This window comes from Dipteris shenzhenensis, chromosome 1 (assembly GCF_047967505.1).
Source record: "Dipteris shenzhenensis isolate YYH24624 ecotype China chromosome 1, Dip_SZ_1.0, whole genome shotgun sequence".
Lineage (NCBI taxonomy): Eukaryota > Viridiplantae > Streptophyta > Polypodiopsida > Gleicheniales > Dipteridaceae > Dipteris > Dipteris shenzhenensis.
In genome coordinates this window covers 60,095,788-60,117,213 of record NC_141596.1, presented here as the reverse complement: position 1 = coordinate 60,117,213, position 21,426 = coordinate 60,095,788, and the positions used below count along the sequence as shown (strand labels likewise).

General features: G+C 41.7%; 2 protein-coding genes across 2 annotated transcripts in view; one reads left to right on the top strand and one right to left on the bottom strand.

Annotated features, from left to right (window-relative positions):
- The window catches only part of LOC147906139 (uncharacterized), a 43,955-nt gene extending 38,721 nt beyond the window's left edge, over positions 1-5,234 (top strand). Inside the window, exons 5-6 of the mRNA XM_087383388.1 lie at positions 4,178-4,473; positions 4,640-5,234. Of these exons, the coding sequence (XP_087239514.1) occupies positions 4,178-4,473; positions 4,640-4,871 (528 nt within the window). The 3' untranslated portion in view covers positions 4,872-5,234. The remainder of the gene's footprint in view (positions 1-4,177; positions 4,474-4,639) is intronic.
- A 7,010-nt stretch (positions 5,235-12,244) lies between these two features.
- Positions 12,245-14,937, bottom strand: LOC147906138 (uncharacterized). The gene is made up of 5 exons (XM_087387105.1): positions 14,548-14,937; positions 14,264-14,331; positions 13,597-13,757; positions 13,113-13,405; positions 12,245-12,961 (listed from the first exon to the last, which is right to left on the bottom strand). Exons 1-5 carry the CDS (start codon positions 14,935-14,937, stop codon positions 12,245-12,247), a joined length of 1,629 nt encoding a protein of 542 aa, XP_087243231.1.
- Positions 14,938-21,426: the final 6,489 nt, after the last annotated feature.

Below are 21,426 nucleotides of genomic sequence, written 5' to 3'. Positions count from 1 at the left end.
GGATAAAACGGAGCATCCATGTTGTACTGGAAGGGAGGTAATCTATCCATGTGGAGCCCCAGTCGCTCAAACCATCTCTCTGTATGTGCATACCAGCACCTCTGGTCTCGTCCTGCTGCAAGTGCCATAGAAGAGGATAGAGCTATCCATGGTAGCTTGCTACGCCCCGAGGTGTAATCCCCATATTCCCTAACTCGGTACAGATACGTGATGACCTAAAATGCAGCATCTAGTTGTAAAGGGGGTGACCCAAACTCAGCTTGAATGATCTGGTGAGGAATGGATGGCTTACCACGAATCATCCGTGATAACATGAGAACTTGCAGCCGCTCCACACGGGCCCACTTTGTATCCTACAAGTCTGGCCCCCAACAAGGGCTGCCGTACATCCCCGTTGGGCGAACCAAGGAGTCAAAAAGCAACCCCTTGGTGTGTGGATCCTGAAAGTGCGAGCGGAAGCACTACCTCTCCAGTCTGGCCAGTGAAGCATACCCTCTGCTCAAGCGTGCCTGCATCGCGGGTCTCATAGTGAAGCTGGGTCCGGAGAAGATAACCCCAAGATAAGTGTATGATGAAACTATCTCAACAAGTGACCTCTCAAATGTGAACTGCTCGTGACGCATGATGGCTCAAGATGTATTGAAGATTATGACCTTGGTTTTACCCCAGGTTGACCTTCAAATCATGAGACTCACAAAAGGACTGTAGTGCGTCTAGGTGTCTCTGGAGCCCCTCTGCTGAGGAAGACAAGAGAGTCACATCATCTGTGTAGAGCAATATCTGGATCAGCATGCCCGCAAGAGAGCAACCTACACCCCCCTGTGTCTGCATCACTGTCTCAAGCTCGTCAATGTAGAGGTCAAACAAGGTAGGCGACAAAGGACACCCTTGTTTGACCCCGATGGTGCTAATGATCTCGTCTGTCCACCCGGATCTTTCCCGAACTCTGCCTAAAACTCTCTCGTAAAGTGCCATGACAGCCCAAATGATCTCTTGGTCATAACCCAAGTCTTGTAGGCGCCGTATGAGGTGGCCTCTCGGAATCATGCCAAATGCCTTGCGGAAATCCACAAAGCAACAATAAACCCTCTGCTTCCGTGACCTTGCCTCCTCAATGATACATCTGAGCGTGAGAATGTGGTCCATGGTTCCATGATCATGTCGGAATCCGGCCTGTCCTGCTGCTCTAAGTCCTCGACACTCTGCAAGTCTGCTAACCTCGGAGTCAAGTAGTGATGCATATTGGACATGACATATCCAATCATAATGGTCCTGTAGTTCTCCAGGCTCATGGGATCCCCTGCCTTGTGGATGGGTGAGATAGTGTTAATGGTCCAAGTGTGTGGAAACCCCAAACAAACAGCTTCATTAAAAATCTTTGCTAAGATCGGGGCTAGGAGGTTATTTCCATATGCAATGAACTCAGTGTATAACCCCTCGCGATCCTTCACTCAAGAGGGTGCAGGATGTGGGGCAAGGCATGTGTGAGAGATAAGGGACTGGCTGATTTGGGATGTCATAAAGTGTGCGTGCATAATCAAGCTAGATCTGAGTATCAGTGAGTGGCGGAGGGGACGGTCCTTCTAGAAATCTCTGCCAGAAGTCCTTAGAGTTGTTACTAAACAAAATGTTCGGTAGCTCCTCCTCGTTCCGATGAACGAAGTCTAGTTTCTTCCTCCGTACCAGTCTACGGTATTCGCGTAGCATATTTGGTGTGCTCGGAAGACTGTTTTTGGTTTCGAATTTGAGTTGACGGCGTAAAGCCTTACACTCATCATGGTACCAACTATTACAGGGTACGGTTCCAGGGAGTGGTAGGCGGGTGGTGTGGGGGAAAGCGTGAATGGCAGCCTCATGTAGTGAGCGGGTAACAAGGGCAACACGATCCTCTAAAAGGGGTATAAAGTCAATATAAGTGAGAAGTATGTAGAGACGGCCAGAGTGAGAAGGTGAGTGATCCCGATCAAAGCGTATATCGTGGTAGATGGAGTAAGAACTGAGTGGGGTGGAAGGTGCTATGCGAAGGGGGGTGGAGATGCTAAAGAAAAGGTATGTATGATTAGCCCCTGGGGGGAGAGGTGCTACAGTGAAGTCAGTAATGCGAGATGTGAAGACAGGGGATCCCATGATGTAATCATCAACACTGGAGCCCCCCCATGTGGAAAGCATGTGAAACCATAACCCAACCATAACTGGTGACTTAGGTTGAAACCCGTACATAAGCATAAAAGAACTGTAACCAGTACTTGAATGCTTCATTGTTATAAGCAAATTCTGTCATAGGTAGATAATCTTCCCATGAAGACTGTCTCTTAGAAACATATGCCGGAAGCATATCTTCAACCAATTGGTTGACCTTCTCTGTACTGCCATCAGATTGTGCATGATCTGAGGAACTCATACTTAGAGTAGTTTCTAACTTTTCAAAAACAATTGTCACGGCTTGACAGAAAATCAGTACGAAGACCTTTGTATAAATGGATGCTTAAGTATGTGTGGGTGTGTGGATTTGTATATGTGAGAGCATATGTTTATACTATGGTCTAACCTAGGGTTGAATGCTAATGATGTCAGTGGGTTGTCATAGTAGCTAGTCCCTACTCTGCATGATGGAGTTTATGGTTTTCAACCTTATGAGTGACTATCATGAGATTTAAACTGCACTAAGTGTCGTGTTTTCAGAGGATGAGTTTGGGTATGTTCCTGGATTCATCTGGATCTATCCTGCTCCTACACTGCTGGATGTCTCCTCTCTGCCGTGTGCTCTTTGAAGCTCTAGCGACTGAGTGGAGAGGCTGTAGAACTGTCTGAATTGGATCCTAAACTTACTGCTGAGACATGCCTTGGGCCTCTATTTAGAGGTGGGGGGCTGCTGACCCCCACCCTTGAACCGGCTGACTAGCAGCCAAATCTTTCTGACCTGACAGACCTGCTGCTGACAATGTAGGGGTCCCACTGACTTCCTCAGACTAGATGACCAGTTTGTCATTGGCCGGCCTGAGGCTGAGGCTATATAAGCCCCCAGCATTTGGGCAGCCCATGTGGCTCACGCTCTAGCACTCCATCCCTTTCAGCATCCTTATGTCCGACGTGGCACCTAGGTCATTTGCTCATATGGCACATCTCACACACCCTTGCCTAAGCAAGGTGTCAAGCCCCTGGGTCCTCATATGGAGGCTCACAGGTGGGCTTGACCCTACTACCCAAAATAAAATGGGGGCTCACAGGTGGGCTTGACATTACTACCCAAAATAAAATGGCTTCCACAATAATATGTCTGGAAGGCATACAAACACTGGGCATGAGTCAAAGACAGATTTCAGATCTTCAAAGCATTCATCAGGCCACAAAAAAAAACATCTTTCTTCAAAATATTTGTCAAAGGGGCTGCCCTTTTTGGTAAGTTGTCATACGAATTTTGTCAGCTGAGTAGTGTTGCTGCGTGTGTCCATTCCATTCACACATCACTTTTGAGGGTCCACTTTTACACTGTTGCTGTCCGCGTTTTCTGGCCTCAGCATAAAGCTGATGCATGGTTAATGTTTTGAGCACTTGCTTGACATACATGATGTGGTTCGGTTTGTTATTACTGCAACTTTGGCCCTTGAATGCTTTCTAAGGTTTTAAAATTTCTGGCAGACTACTACTCTCTGCACCAAATTTTACATTTTTCTTATATTCTGTATTCCAGAGGATAAAAAGAGGCAGTATAGCATGAAGATAGAGCTTGTGTCAGCATCGATTCAACCTGCTATTGATGCAGACTTTTGATCTTGTAGTACAATGCATTAAGAAGTTGTTTGTGTCAATTTAACTAGTGTCCACGTTGAGCATCATCAAATCATTGGTAGAAGCACAGCTGATTTTAATTCCTGAACTATTTAAGTTCTCGTTAGAAGCAATCCAATTTGTTTTGTGTTAGGTATGAAAAATCATTGATGAAAAAGGGAAGCAAGCTTCTTCAACTTCGAGTGCGTCTCATTTTATAATATTTTATGAAGTTATCACTTGACCTAGACTGCTGTACAGTTCCTAAGTTGCAGTGAATGAAAATGCTGCAAAGTTCTTCTCCAGTTAAAGTAGTAGATGCTGTTTGCTGATTCATAAGTGGAAGATAGATATACACTTTAGGAAATTGATCTTTGTCAAGTCACAAACTGATGTAGCCTTTTTGCAGGGAGATATTGAAGAATTACTTCAGTTGGACATGCAGGGCTATGCCCTTGCAGCTGTAGAAGATTGCTCTCAGATTTTTAAGAGCTTATTCTCATTTCATCAGTTGGAAGCTGCACTATCATCTAGAGAAAGTGAAAAAAAACCTTGGATGCCGGCTCAACCTTATGAACCAACAACATGTTCTTTTGAAAGGGGTGCCTTAGTCATCGACCAGAAATCATCACTTGAGAAGAATTTGGCAGAAGCCATCCAGTGGTGGATCAAAATCTATCACAGAACAGGGGAAAGCCTTTATAGGTTATTTTCTATCAGATCATCATACCTGCAAGTTCCATCAGTGTGTCAGTTGATATGTCTCATAAGATCAGAACACTAGTGACAGGGAAAATTTTCAAGTTTCATCTCTGTCTTGCTCTGTGATGTTCATCCTGTGTCGAAATTGACCTCTTGCTTTTTGTTGCAGAAGTGGCCACCCTGAGGCTCCTGTTTATTTGGCCCTCTATCAGAACTACAAGAAAATAGATGCATCATGGAGTGTTAGAGGTCCTTTGACTCTTGAGAAAGTGAATAGTGCAAAACTTATTCACTTTGGCAAGGATTGGCCTGTAGCCAAGCCGATGAGTTCCCACAGTGATGTCATGGAAGTTTGGTGGAAGTACCTTTCACCTTCTGCCAATGAGAGTTTGACTTCATAATCTGAGAATCTGGAAACAGTCTGTGGTTCATTCCAAATGGCAATGAATACTTTCCCAAAAATGTACATTAAAATTTTCTTATGCGAATCATTTGTGGTGTTTGAGAGCAATAGCTGTTTAAATTGTCCTCCGTTGCTATTGTGTTAGAAATGAAATCTCTATAGAGGGTATCCCGCAGCGGAAGACTGATAGAGCGTCCCCAGTAATTTACACGTGGAAGTGTTTCACTATGGAATCAAATGCTTCTTTATTCATGTGTACTTCACAACAACATATGTGTGTGCAAGACAATAAATAGATAGTGCATCTTAGAGTGGAAATCGCCATTTCATATCTTTCTGGATGCCTCGTTGAGGGGCCATAGGAGCAGTGTTGATGTATGGCAACATCAAGGCATGGTATTGCATGATCATGACTATTTTGGATCAGTTAAGTGATGCTGCTTTTTTTTAAAACCAAAAATATTACTTCATTAAGTATGAATGAAAACCACAAAGGTACCTGATGGAAACACCCCTTTGAATCCAAGTGAATCCTATGTCATTCCCCCAGTCTGGAGTGTCCTCATCACTAATCCAAAAGCCATTGGATTTGTTCCAATTAATATGAGCCCTTGTTGCAGTGCAAAACAAAAAAGGTGGTCTTCAATGAGGTGAGTGACTATGCTATGGCATTAAAAAAAATAGCTTTGTCATTTGTCAACTCACTATCCAAGAGCTCATCCTTCGGCCTCAACGGAGGCCTCAGCCTTATCAGCTTCAGCTCTAAGGTAATAGTTCATAGCTTCGGCCATAAATAAAAAGAGAAAGGGGGCTAAAGGACATCTCTGACAAACTGATCTGGTAATCTGAAACTGTCTCCCTTGACTCCATCCATAAGAACCTGGCTATGGGCTGATCTATAGAGAGCTAACACCTCTCTGATCCATGCATTCGTGAATCCAAAGTGAACGAGGATCCCCTTTAGAAAGCCCCAGTCTACAGTGTCATAAGCTTTCTCAAAGTCCAAGAGTAGAATGGAAAGCCTATGGTCATTATGCATGGTCCAGCTACAAGCCTCCCAGAATGAGAAGATGTTATCGAAGATGCTCCTATCATACACAAAGCCCGTCTACGTATCATGTATAAAATCTAGAAGAAAGGGTTGCAACCGTAGGCCAATTGCTTTTGCTAATATTTAAGTACCCAACAAAGTGATTGGTCTCCACTGAGACACTAAATTCTTGTAATCTCCTTTTGGGATAAGATAAATGAGGCCCTCAGTAAGTGAGTTTGGCATCTCACTCGAGTCCCAAACGCCTTGCAGGGTTGAGGTAATGTGATCCCTAATCTGATCCCAAAATGAAATAAAAAAAGAGAGGTAAGTCCATCTGAGCCAGAGCACTTGCCCTTGTGAAAGGCAGAGAGAGCAGTCCTAAACTCTTTGTTTGTAAGAGTGAGACTATCATATCTTCAATCACCAACATAGATAAGTGCTGTCAAATAACAACTTGAGCATCATCTTTGGCCTATGTGTTACGATTTGCTATAAGAAGAAAGGCATAGAAATCTATGGCTATCTACAAGACAGCATCTGGATGTGTTTATAAAACTCCATCTGAGTCAACAAGCTGTGAAACACTCTCCTTATTATGTCTGGGGCCAAGAGTAGAGAAGAATTGCTTGTTGATCCTACCTTCCCGCCTGAGTCCAAAATGACTCTCTAGCATAAAAGACATACTTTGCTCTCTGATCTAACAGTGACTACTGTTGAGCCCTTGGTACAGCAAGGCGCTCCTGAACCCAAGCATTTGTAGGCCTCTTTTGGTCTTCTCTTTAAAGAGTAGCAAACTGCTGGCGGATACCTATCTCTCGCCTGAGGATCTTACCTCTCCTGATACGAGCATGTGAATGATAAAAGTCGTTAATATTTGAGAGGGCTGCAGCTACATCTGACGGGAAAAGCTATCCATTGTGCATGTGAGATACCCAAGTCCGCAACACTACCTCTGTGAGGTCCTCCTCTGCATAGAAGGCATCTAGAATCCTGATATTGGCAGAGCGGCTTCTCACCTGAGGATCTAAAACCAATGAACCAACTGAAAAATGATCTGAAGTGGACACCCTAGGTGTAATGCATACCGTCCCACCTTTGTCCAGAGCCCAATCATCCACATAAAATCTGTCAATCCGTGCATGGATAGGCATCTGCAATCTCCTGTTCGACTAAGAAAATAGGAGCGATTGTAGCTCAGTGTGGAAAGCATCATCATGCCAGGCATCTCTGCCACTGTACTGAAAAAGGAAGGGATCCCAGGCTGCTCTCTCTAGGGAATGGATACCACCTTCCCTACGTCCTCTTTTGTATATGGGCATTTCAAACACATTGAAATCACCCCCAATGATCCAAGACTCTGCAATGCATGACTAAGAAAGCAACTTCTTCCATAGAAGGACACGGTCTCCTCTTGAATTGGAGGCATAGAGGTTTAAGAAACCAACCTTACGCCCACTAATCAAAAGAATGATCCGCTGAGCTTTGGAGGGAACTATGATCCCATGTCCAATCACCAAGGGGAGCATCGAAGAAGAAACATAAATGCAAGTACCTCCCTTGGTGCCCAAGGTGGGTGACCAAAAAGTATGGCCTGAGAGAAGCTTACCTAACTTGGCACAATCCCTGATATCCAGTTTGTGTTCCTGAATCATAAGGATATTGATGGGGCCCCCAGTAACACCTGGATGAAGTTGGTCAGCTGCCTACGGCGGCGACGACATACACCTCCGAGCAAAATGCTATCCTTATTAGGATAGAACTAGAGTCCAGCTATTATCATAAGCTATTTTGAGACCACAAAAGATGGCAGCACCCAACATTTGAACTTCACAAGTGACTGAAAGAAGGAAAGCAAGTTGACAGCTCAGTCCCTCCAATATAAACATGAGGGAACCTGAAAAGAAAACCCCTGAGCAACATCATTAGTAACATCAACATCCTGAGAAGTGGCAGCCAACAGCAAACTGAGAAGAAACACCTTGTGTAGGATCAATGGAGATATCTTGCTTAGCATCACTCTGAGAAGCAACATCTTGATGAGAGAATGCAGCAGGAGTCTGAGCAGCATCACCTTGAGTAGGGCGTGTCTTGTGATAGTATTTAGGAGGTTTATCATGAGAAGCATCCAAAGAATCTGCTGATGTGATCAGCAAGGTCCTTGCTTAGCCATGTATGTTCCAAATTATAAGCACTTATTTGGAAGTCAAGCCTTCTATTCTCCTGTCCCACCGTGACATAAACAAAGCATCAGTAAGCACCAAATAATCATTAAAGTGGAAATTGTTTCTAGATAATTTGGAACCATGTCTCTTGCTTGGTCTTGAAGGCACCCCCCAATAAAGTAGCTTTCCAGTTTACTAGCTCCCCAACTTATATCTGAATGTATTTCCACACTTTTCTAGCATGAGGGCAAGCAACAAAAAGGTGAAAATGTCTTCAATCACATCAAGACATCTCCTACATTTACCATCTTCTCTCCCTATACTAAGACCCCTTGCATTGGTCCACATAGCTTTGTGAAGTATAAGCCAAGCTATGCATGACATTTTCTCAGGTACCTTCTTGTTCCATGACTTCCCAAATCTATCATACCATTTCTGTCTGCTATCCTGCAGAAGCCACCTTGCATTTAGAGTTCTAAATATGTCCTCAATATCAGAAGATGGGGTGGGGATTGGGAGAAGTGAAGCACTTTTCACCTAGCTAAATTCCTTGTGATATATCAAGAAAGTACCTCCTTCCACCTGTGTATTGCCTTGCCAGAGATCTAACCTACTCATAATCAATAGCTCACACTGATCATTTAAAGCAAACTCCCTTCTAGTCTCTTTCCATGTTTTCCATCTTATTCCATAGTTGCTCCAAGTTTGAAGCCCTTTTCTAAACGTAAGGCTAGCTAGAAGAGACTGATCATCATTAAGTTGGGCATTTCTAAAAACAGTGGACACCCAAATAGAGTCAATAGCCATAAAGGATCCCTTGCCAAAGAATTGCAAAAAGTCCTTTATTTCCTCAAACGCTCTCCAAATGGATTGCCAAAAAGGACTCCCTTTGGCTTTGCAAGGCTCATCATTACAAAGAGCAAAAGGAGTAGGGTAGTTTTTCCATTTGGGAGCCCTAACTAGTCTGACTAGCCTCATGTTTCTTAAAAGGAGCTGAGTCCAATCACAATATGGGTTCATTATGGCCTTAATCACCCATGTAGCAGAAATTTTTATGCCCGCTAGGGCTATCTCATCACTCCTAGGCCACCGTCTTCCTTAGGTTTGGTACAGAAGATTTGTCTTACCTTGGATATTCTAGAATTTCCTCCCTAGAGAAAGGATCTGTAGATCCTAATGAATCTGTCCAGTCCAGCTTTAAAGCGGGACTAGCACGATAAGTAGAAAATGTAGATAGGGTAAATGAAACGGTTGAGCACCAAGCTTTTGCCTACAAGATTGTCTTGAAAGCCCCTCCATTTGTCCACCTTCCTTTGAAATCTCTCCATAAACCAATCCCATCTTTGTTTCATAGATATGTCAAATCCCATGGGAATCCCAAGTAGTCTGAAACAATACCCTTATTAATGATATGGCATCCTAGTTCTTTTTAAATTTCATGTTCATCCCCTTTGAGAGTAGCATATCCAGTCTTTCAGTGATTAATCCTGGAACCATAGGCCTTACAAAAGATATCCAAACACTTCATGGTGCATTCACCATCCTGATTTGTGTTTCTAGGTGTAAGGGTTGTATCATCAACAAAATGTTGGTGGTAAAAATTAGTCCTATGCCTCTAAGTTTTCCTTCCTTGGCCTAGTTTTTAAGCAGGCCCCCTAGAGCATTTGCTACAATTGCAAATAGTAAAGGGGCAAGGGGGAATGCTTGTACGATTGATCTCTTTAAAGGAAATGAAGGACTTATGTCACCATTAACACATATTTTAGTAGAAGCATTGGTGAGTAGAAGTTTCACAGCAGGGGCCCAGCCCCATATCTTGCAAGGAATAAATGAGGAAATCCCACTCTAATCTATCATAAGCCTTGTCAAAGTCTACTTTGAGAAAACAAATATCTTGTTTAGTTTCTTTGGCATATTCACAGCCCTCCCGTATATTGATGATGGCCTCAAGAACGTGATGGCCCTTACTAAACCCCTTTTGTTCCTATAGCATCCACTCATTCATTTTCTTTTGAACCTTGAGAGCCAAGGCTTTGGCGAAAATCTTGTAGTAGCTACAGTTAAGCATAGTAAAGGGCCTCCAATTCCTAAGCTCATCCTTAGGTCCTTCTTTGATGAAGGGAAGGGAGGTATTGCTATGGTGTCTTTCTCATTACAATGCAGGGGTCTTACACATGGTTAAGATGACCAGAACAGATGGTTGATGCTTAAATGCCTAATAAAGGGTTAAAATTTCTTAGTTATCTTGATTTATGCCTCAAATTCTACTATAGATAGAAAGAAAATGTGGGATTCACTAATTGCAGATGGCAATTGTTTTGCCTTTGGAGATTTCAATATGGTAGAAGGAAGAGAGATAGATGGATGGAAAAGGGGACAGTAATAAGAGGTTGTGAACTAGAGGCTTGGGAAGAATTTAAGGACCAACTTCCATTAGTGGATTCTGATTTAAAGAGGGTGATTTCACCTGGTGTAATACAGGTTGGAAATTTTGGGAGGGAGGCTAGACTTGTGACATATTTTATATCTCCCAAGGACTCTTGAGTAGCATGAGTTCTATGAGAACTCTTTCTCTTATTTATCTTTGTCAGACCACAAACGAGTTTTCCTCTATTGTGATTTTGGATTTGGACAAAGATTCTCCTCTTGGTTTGAAGATGACCCAAAGCTTTTCTCCTTAAAGAGTGTTCAGCCTATGGTTAAAATAGTTTGGGAAAATACCTTCTCTGAATGCATATCTATTGTAGAATCTTGGGTAGTAGTAGTAGTAGAGAACACCCAGAATTTTGCTCAAAAAATCAAGGAAGAACAAGGAAAAAGTTAGAGCTCAGAGGATGGACAAAATTTAGGAAAAGATTAAGGGATTAGAAGCCCTGACTAGACTGGAGGATATAGATGCACAAGCTAAGTTTCTAGCAGCCAGAAAAGAACTTAGAAGGCAGGAACAGCTAAGGCTGAATGACACTAAGATTTACTTTAGAGAATGGTGGGTAGGGAAGTGGATATACCTACTAAAGAAACTTTCAAACTCAATAGAAGGAAGAGATATAATGAAGGAATCCCTATGCTGAAGAAGGATGACAACACTTTGCTCACTTCCAAAGAGGATAATATTATTCTTATTCGTGTAATAATAGTTTCTTCTTTTGTCAATTAATTTAAGCCTACTTTCATCATGAGAAGTGTAATACCAGTCTTTCTAAACTAGATCCAATTATCTTGGCCTTTTGAAATGCTAGGATAGTAGAGGAGATGGAATTAGCTCTCAACGAGTGAGCTATCTCCTGACTCTACCAGGATCAGGAAATCCCCTAACATTAAGAGTCAAGAAAGAAATAGATTTATCTAGCATTATTTTTTTGCCCCTTTTTAGCCCTAGGGTTAGGGCTATTTACTTGAGGGGAAGCTGCTTTAGCTTGGGATTGCCTTGTTTTATTGTGCACCACAATAAATACTTTACCTTGACTAGTGTCCTCCTTGTTTCTTGGACTAGTCTTGGCCTATTCGTCTCTGAATCTTCATAACTTATCTCACTTTCCATGGCATCATTGTTGAGAGTGCACAAGCACCCTCAAAGATGAAGAAGAAAAGACATTCATTCATGAGGAAGAAAGAGATACACAGGCTGAAATTCATCCATAGCTTTATTTCATTATGCAATGACATCCATCAAAAAGAGATACATCCATCAAAGATACGTGAGGAAGTTACCATGCATAAAGACACACCCCTTCACATCTCATGTGTGAATGTACTTAATAGTGAGCACTCTTTAGCCTTAGTGTAGTGCCTATATCCCCTAACACTGGCACACCGGGTGGTTACTATTTTCTCAAAATAATAGACTCGAGCCCACAATATTATTTCTAGTTTCAGTCTAATGCAATTTAGTAGACCCTCTTCATGATGCAACATCTCACCAATCCAAGACTATGCTGGAAAATAGAGAAAAGAGCTTGGTGCAGTACCAAGGTTTAGACTACTTCCAAACACAATTGTCCTCTAAATTACAAAAGATAGAAAATATTGTGCAATAAAGAAAAAAAAAAAAACTAAGACATAGTGCATATCATCATCATGTGCTCAAGTACAATGTAAGTGCACATGTGATTACAGTGCCACCATTTTTTAGCAAAATGCCAGGGCTAGGAACCCATAAAATATAATGTCATCCATTCATGCGAAGATTTGACATTTGGCACCAACAACATTCCTTTTTATGATTGCATGCAGACTGTGGTCGATATCCACGATGTGATCAAAGGACATGTGTGAAAATGATTTTGTATCCTCTCCCACCAAATTCAAATCAGCATCTTGGAACTTATTGATTAAAAACAACTTTAGTCTAAAACCATTCACTGGTTTAGCCAACAAATTACCCTCCAAATCAGCCAACTGAAATGTACCTTGCCCCAAGTCTTTAAAAATTATATATGGTCCAACATACCTGAGTTTCAATTTGCCAGGATGCTTGCCCAATTTAGAATTATACGTTAAGACCAAATCTCCCTGTTTGAATTTCTTCTTCTTCAAGTACTGATTCAACCACACAGATCTTCTGTTCTGAATTACAGTAGCCACATAAGCACTGTGAAATCTGTCTTCATCCAAAGACATCAATTGCTCCAATCTCTTTTTAAGTGAATCCTCCTGTGTTAATCTATTTGAAACTGCTATCCTCAAAGATGGTACAATGAACTCCATTGGTACTACAGCTTCCATGCCATAGACCAATTTGAATGGTGTGAGTCCTGTACTGACCTTAAAGGCTGTTCTAAATGCCCACAGTGCTGAATTCAATTTCCTATCCCAATCCTTCCTGTTTTCTGAAACAGTCCTTTTAAGAATTTTGACCAAAATCTTGTTACCCATTGGCCTGTGGATGATACACTGAGGACATTTTATGACTAATCATATGAGTTTTAGTCAGAATTTTAATCACCTTGTTAAGAAAATGAACTCCCTGATCTGATACAAGTTCTATTGGGCAACCAAATTTGGTCATTATGTTATTGTACAAAAAAGAGGCCACACTCCTTGCCTTATTATGCTTTAATGCAACAGCTTCTACCCATTTGGTACAATAATCTGTAGCAACCAAAATATATCTATTTCCTGAGAATTTTTCTGCTGGCTTGAATGGACCCATAAAATCCATTCCCCACTTTTCAAAAGGACCCAATGGCAAAACTGGGTTATGCCTCATTCTGTCCTGGTTCCTTGGATATCGATCCCTTTGACATTTCTCACAAACCTTTGCAAACTGGTGTGAATCTCTGATTACTGTTGGCCACCATAAGCCACTCTGAAATATTTTTCTACTAGTTATCTCACCTGAAAAGTGACCTCCAGAACTTCCCATGTGAGCTTCAATTAACACGCTGCCTGCTGACTCTCAGGAACACATCTCCTGATAATCTGATCCACTCCTCTCTTGTACAAATATCCTCCAATTACTAAATAAGTTGCACTCCTAAATACCAGCTTTCTCCTGTGGTCATTGGTCATTCCCTCAGGGAATATACCTTCAGTAAGATAATTCAGCATCTGTTCATACCAATCATCTGACTTGGTTGCGTGAATCTGAAACAAATCTGCATCAGGTAAATCATCGGATATTCCTTTAGGAGGTTCTCCTGACTCCAATTTGCTTAAATAATCAGCAATCAAATGTTCTCTTCCAGGTCTATGCACAATGGAATAATCAAATTCCTATAATAGTAGAATCCATCTAGCCAATCTTCCTGTTGGTTGTGGTTTGTTGACCAAATAGATCAATGCCTGATGATCCACATGAATTATGATTGAATTACCCAACAAATAATGCTTGAACTTTTTCAGTGCAAAAATAACTCCCAAACACTCCCTTTCAGTAACATAATAATTTCTTTTTGCTCTTGTCAACACCTTACTTGCATAATAAACTGGTCTAAACCAACCCTTCTGTTTTTCCTACATTAACACCGCCCCCACTGCAATATCAGAGGCATCTCCAAAGACATGGAATGGTAAACCCCAATTAGGAGGCTGCATTATTGGTGCTACTTGTAACATCTTCTTCAATAATCTAAATGCTTTTCCCTGTTCTTCTGTCTAGACATACTTCACATCCTTCTTAATCAACTTAGTGGAGCACAAACATGAGATAAATACTTCAAAAATCTGTTATGCCACTTGATCTGCCCAACAAACCTGCTCAATTCCTTTAGGTTTGTTGGTGCTTTGGCCTTCTGAATAGCTGCTACTTTCCTGGGATCAACCTGCATTCCTTTTTCTGAAATGATATGGCCCAATAGAATCCCTCTCTTAACAGCAAAAGCACATTTGGCTGGATTAAGACTCAACCTAGCCATTTTGCATCTTTCAAAGCATAATCTGAGTTGATTAAGGTGATCCACAGCCTTCCCAAATACACTAAAATCATCTAAAAAGACTCTCATAAATGTTGTCAAGTATGGAGCAAAAACTTCCTATACCCATTTCTGAAATGTAGGTGGAGCATTTTTTAAGCCAAACACCATTACATTGCTGGCATATACTCCCCACTCTGTAACAAAAGCAGTCTTCTCTTTGTCTTGTTCTGCCATCAATATCTGATTATAACCACTAAATCCATCCAGAAAACTATACATCTGATGACCTGCAAGTACATCCAACAGAGTATCCTGAAATGGTAATGGGAAAGGATCAGTTATAGTGGCTGCATTTAATTTCCTGTAATCAACACAGATTCTGAGTTTGCCATTCTTCTTTGGCACCACCACTATAGGTGATAACCATGTGACCTTCTCCAAAGGATATATAAATCCCACTTTCAGAAGTTTATCCAACTCCTCTTTGACCGCCTTTGCATAATTCGGCTTCATCCTGTATCTTTGGAAAATAACAGGGACTGCATCCTTTTTAAGGTTGATCCTATGCATACAAAACCTAGGATCCACTCCCTTCATATCAGTGTAAGTCCATCTTTAAATTCCTGTAATAGCTGACTAAGATCAGTTTTGGATTGGCCTTTCACATGAACACTAACTTTGACCATCTGAGGGACCTCTGCAAAACCTAAATTAAGATCTTGTAAATCATCTTCTTGAACTCTTGCTGTTTTAGCCATCTGCTCCTGAAAAGCCTTTTCAGTCTGAATAATTTGCTGAATATACATCTTTTCTTCCTGTTCCAACAACTTCCTGTTCATATCTTCCTCTTCTAAATCTCCCTTTTTTCTTTCACTCTGTTGTTGTGAAGCTTCAGGTTCCTTCTGCTCCTTATATTGTTCCAAAATTCTTTCCACATCTATATCAAAAACAGGTACAATTGATTCATTGACTTTCAGAAAAGCATCTTCTTCATCATCATCAACTTCCTTCACCATGTTAATACCCTGTGCATACAAGGCTCTGGGTTCGCTAGGCAAAGTTGCATTTGGTACCATATCCATGCGCACTTTCTTCTTTCCCTTCTTGATTGTAATTTTAGCAGCTCCCCAATCCTGTTTGACCTTTGCTTGTTTGAACCAAGGTCTTCCCAACAAAATTGGATAAGGGCTATCTCCCTCATCCATTTTGACCACCACAAAATTCACCGGAAAGGTTAGTCTTGAAACAGTAATTTGTTGATTCCGGAGTATTCCTAAAGGTTGAATCCTCCTCTGATCTGCCATCTCCAGTTGAAAAGGAGCTTCTTCTAGCTCAGGTAGCTTTAATTTGGTATACAAAAACTCAGGTAAAATATTCACACCTGAACCTCCATCCAATAATGCTCCCTGAATCTCCTGTTCCTTAAAATTAACAGTGATTTTGGGTACTTTATAATCCACATCTTCAGCTTCAATCTGACATGCTTCAGGTTCATTCACCTGCTCTTCCTCCTTACTCAAATTTCTGAGTACCTATCTTTTGAACTCAGGGACCAAACTTAAAATCTGATCCATTGTAACATTGGTGTTCCTCAAAACTTCAGCTGTCAACTGTGCCTCCCTTATTTCTTGATGCTGGATCTCCTCGTGAATACCTAACTATATATCAGGTATTTGCTGCTGTAATTCGTCTTTACCATAGTCATCTTTCTGACACTTCTGAATTTCCTTCAAACATTCCTGTCTCACCTGTCTTTGCTTCTCCCAATACTGAGGGTGTTTCATCTCCTTATGGGTATAACAGGATCAGCCACATACTTTCCACCTGATCTTGTAGCACTGATGTTGATTTTTCAGGGATCTCCTCCACCTGTATGCAATTAGAACAATCACACTGAACATGGAACACATTAAGATAGTCCCCTTGTTGTTTCTGCAACACAGGTTCATCAATTTGCCTGACTTCCTCTACAATGACTACATTAGCCTGTGGTGGCCTATTCTGTTGTGCCTGTGCAGGTGGTCTCTGATTGTTATATCTAATAATAGGGATACCTCTCTCCTCTCTGTGCTTGCACCATAATGGGCAATTAGGACCCTGCCTGTGATTCATTCCTCCACAATATGTGCATGAGTCACCATTTAGATTACCATTTCCTTGAGGATTAGATGGTCCCCAGTTATTTCTCCCCTGAAATCTTCTGGGTGGACCTTCCATTGCTCTATTTCTATCTGGTTCTACTGCATTTGCAGCTGGTACATTTGCCCTTGGCACTTGCTGTCTTGGGTTTGCCCTGTTGTTAGGATTATACCAACAAGTAGCATATGTGTGCCCCTACTTCTGGCATATATCACAATATGGTTTGTCCTTCCTCTGAGATGTTGAAATTCCCATACTCTTCAGAGTTGCAGCAATTTGTTTGTTTAAGTTCTCAGACTTACTCTTTATATCTCTCTTTCCATTTTTGTCCTTCTTTGCCCTAGCTTTACTTCTCTGCTCCTCTTTCCTTTTCTTCTTCCTGCTTCTGGATTTCCTTTCGTCATCTTCTGAATCATTAGAATCTGAATCTGAACTGTCATCTTCTAAATCTGAACCTAAGTCAGACTCTGAATCTGACTCTGACTCTGAATCTGAATCACTACTATACTTCTTCTTCTTAGTAGTTCCCAACCTTTTCTCTGCTCTTTTGGTAGGCGCTACCAACTGATTAAATCCTCCTACACCTCCAGGAATATCTGTACTGGCTACTGCAGTTCTCAGGGATTCCCTCAACCCATTACAGAAATATTCCCCCAGCATCTCATTAGTTGGCCTTTCATTGTGTGCAAGTCTTCCATTCAAATCTAAAAACTGTTGTGCATAATCTTCCACAAGTAGCCTCTTCTGTTTCATTGTCTTGAGCTTTTCCAGGATATCATTGGGTGTTTTCCACCTTCTAAATCTTGCCAAAAATGCTGTTTGTAATGCTTGTGTGTCAACAAAATGGGCTGCACCATACTGTATAAACTAGTTCATAGCCTTGCCCTCCAATGTGGCAGCAAATTGCTGCTTTTTCACATCATCTCCATACAATACTCCTAGTCCACTTGCTTCCCATTTTGTGCTAAATTGAGCTACATGGGCATCAGGGTCTTCCTTTTTGGACTCACCCTTGAAGTTTGCAAATTTGACTTTGAGATTTGCTGGATTAGGGGGTTGTGCCATTGATCCTGGCTGTTGTGTTGTTGCAACCTTTCTTCTTGCTGGTTTTTTAGACAATGGTTGAAACTTTAGTTTTCCACTTGCCTGTCTCTGAATTCGAGACCATGCTAACAGTCCCACAAATCGGTTTCTGTTTCTCTCCTCCTGATCAGGTGTCGCCTGTAATTGCTGTGCAGTAGCAACATCTTCTACTATATGACTAGGGATATGACTAGGGACTACTTCTTCAGTCTGTACTTCCTGATCACTCAAATACCCTAAATCTAGGATATCCACCTGATTGCTATTGCTGGACCTCTGTTGTTCTTTGTTCTTCTGTTTCCCTTCCTATTCTAATTTCGCCTGTAGTCTGGTATAATAGGTTCCAAAACCTTCACCCCTATATTTTTCAGTAGACATACATCATACACCTGTTCTATCATCAGATTATTCTACTGCTGAGAACCAGGTGTACAATGTTCACAGTAATGGCCACAAATACTGATTAAGCTAAATTCGCCTGAATGCACTGCCTGTATTCCTCAAGCCAAAAGGAGCGACCTGTTTTGTCTGTTCTTTCCGCACTACCTCCCTGATCTTTCCAATAATGTTCAAAGGTAATTCAGGAAAGTGTGTGCTCAGGAATACCTGACTATATGCCTCGAAGTCCTCCTGTTTTGTTGTCCAATTCCGAAACTCTTGCAACAAAACTTGCGCAAAGGATTCCCGTTCCTCCTCTTCCGTAATCCAATGCCGAAATTCCGCAAGCCAGGAATTCATTTCTAACTGTATTCCTTCATTCATGAATCTTCTGCACCTTGTCTGTTCTGAAACATCTCGCCTGATGCCCAAAGATGAATTCGCAGGATCGCCAAGTGTTGAGAGTGCACAAGCACCCTCAAAGATGAAGAAGAAAAGACATTCATTCATGACGAAGAAAGAGATACACAGGTTGAAATTCATCCATAGCTTTATTTCATTATGCAATGACATCCATCAAAAAGAGATACATCCATCAAAGATACGTGAGGAAGTTACCATGCATAAAGACACACCCCTTCACATCTCATGTGTGAATGTACTTAATAGTGAGCACTCTTTAGCCTTAGTGTAGTGCCTATATCCCCTGTTAACAATCATCCCTGTTAACCACTTCAAACTGATAGCGGAAGTGAGAGAGGGAGAGAGAGAAAGAGGAGTGCACAACACGATATCGCTAAGTTGTATTGAACATGAACATGAAGATATATATGTGAACCCCTTAGGGTTAGGGTTTTCCCCTAATGCCCTAGAGGTATGGTGCAATTTACACCATCCTCAAACCCCCTTCTTAAATTGCACTGGGTAAGTAGAGGGTGCCTATACAAGACCTTTTTGTGTTTCTTTTAGTGCATATGATAGCATCCAAAATTGAAAAGAAAACTAAAAGTATGTGCATGTATGAGCACAGTGACTACGTAGCAAAAGCATGTACAATAAGTACAACTTATGATCTTGTACATAAAGTGCATCTCCCCCTCTTAAGTTGTGGGTCATCCTTCGCCTTTGGGAATAAAACCTAGAAGATAGACCGAGTGGGAGAGGAAGGGAATATGCAAAAAGTAAAGTCCACTTGGATCAAAGGTTGGTCGATCGAAAGATGACTGCGTGTATGGCTACATGCTGAACATGTCATACGTCGCCATGGACTGTATAGCTGCTTTGTAGAAGAGGCATCCGGATGTGAGTCTAGTCGATGTAGCCATGGAGAAACAATCCAATAGGTTGTGACATACGAGGGTGTCACCAACCCAAAGAATTGACAACAATGTCGGAGGTTCAATCGCTCAAGACCAATGAGGCTCAAGTCTGCATTGTAAACCTTTGTACATACTTTTTCCGCTGTGCTCTTTTTGCACTCTTGTGCATCTTTTCTGATCTTTGTTTCTTTTGCTATTATGCAACATTTAAAAAATCCAAACATTATGTTTTGTAAAGCACCCTCTTCGTATGCAATGCAATTTAAGAGGGGTGTTGAGAATGAAGTGTAAATTGCACCATAAGGGTTATGGGACAAACCCTAACCCTAATCCTAACCCTAAGGGATCCATGTATATATTCCTATTTTCCTTGGAATACATGTTAGTGTATAGTTACTAATCTTGTGAGCATTCCTTTCTCTCTCCCTCTCTCATTTGTTATCACAAACTCCTTAGACCATCCATCTTCAATCATGACATCATCCTTAGTCCCCTATATTTTTCTACTTCCTTCCTCAATCTCTTTTTCCCTAAGAGGTTCAAAGGTGTTTTTGGAGGTAGATGGGACAGACACTACCTCCTTTCCTTTTTCTGAGGTGTTCGCTATTTCTATTCATCAGGATAACAAGAGTTTAAGTAGCTCTTCAGCAATATCAATCTTAATGCAAATCGGAGGGTTTTCTCTAGGATTAATAAATTCTTCTACTCTACTCCTTACACCTATCCTAGTCCATAACATAAAAAGGGCAATTGATTGTAGAGTTAAAGAGGCAGGTTAGGAAGCTCAACCCAAACAAGGATTCTGGTGGATCTGGGAGCATCACAAGAAAACTCCTTAGACCACCATTTTAAATATAGGGGTTGGTGCCTAATTGTTCAAAGACCATATTACAGGGCTTTGGCAGCCATTTTAGGCCTTTCAAAAAAAATTACAAAGAATCCCTTTTTTAGAAATTTGACATCAGTACATTCAGCCCTTTCCTAACCTAGTTGGTTCTAATCCATGATTGAATGAAGTTCATAGGGGGTCTGATGTCAGGTAGATGTCCTATCAATGCATGGGTGCTAAGCTAGTTTATGGAGTCTATGAGCAACTTGTCATCAAGAAAAGTCGGAATACTCTTACCTTTTTTAGGTTGAACACTCTTACCCTAAACTTTGCATGCTCCTCCTTCAGCAGCACAACTGGTCTTGAAGTTTCTCCTTCTCCTTAAGTGTTTGCGCGTGATGACTTGTTCTCTTCTTTCTAGTTGGAGGTGGATACTCCTTGGCTATTCATAGCCTACTCAGCATCTATGTGACTCTCTCCTATTGGTACTCCTTTGGCTCCAAACTCTGCTGACCCCATCACCTGCGCCTGCGTTGAGTCTATAATCCCTTGTGGTGCCAGCTGTAACGGCTTCTCCTTCACTTGGAATGATGACTTTGCTGAAGCTTGCATACCTGGGAACTGAATCATGCTTTTCACTTGATTCTCTTTGCATGATGTCTCCTCCTCTGAGTTGGGGATTGCTAGCAGGACCAACTTGGTGTAGAAATCCTACAGCCAAGAACCCATCTATAAAGGAAGCACGAATAGGAGGATACGATCCCGGGGGGATGGAGAAGAACCTGCCCCGTGGCTTCTGAGCCACAAATACATAAGAGGGACGTGCATGTCCCCTCTTCCTCCTTGAATACCTGAGGATTTGAATCCACAATGCTGCGTTGGAGGGAGAAGATTCTTAGCAGTGGCAGTGACAATAGAAAAGGAACATAACTCTTTGTCCTTATCCAGCGAAGGGAAAAATGCTTCGTCTTCCAAGTCAAGGTCGTCATCAAGAAGAGAAAAGGGGAGCAGGCCATGTATCCTGTCCGTAAGGGGCCAATAGACCCACCCGGTCCGTACAGAATATAATCGCTTGTACCATCATCCTGAAATCTATATTGGCGCCTGTACAAAAAAGAAGTTGGGGAGCATCATAGGTGTTCTCAAAGGAGGTGTCCACCATCTACCTCACTACCCTCTCCATCATCATCCTCCATCTCCAACTCTCGGTCTATGTTCACCAAATGTCTCTATGATCAAATTTCTTTTTTTCCT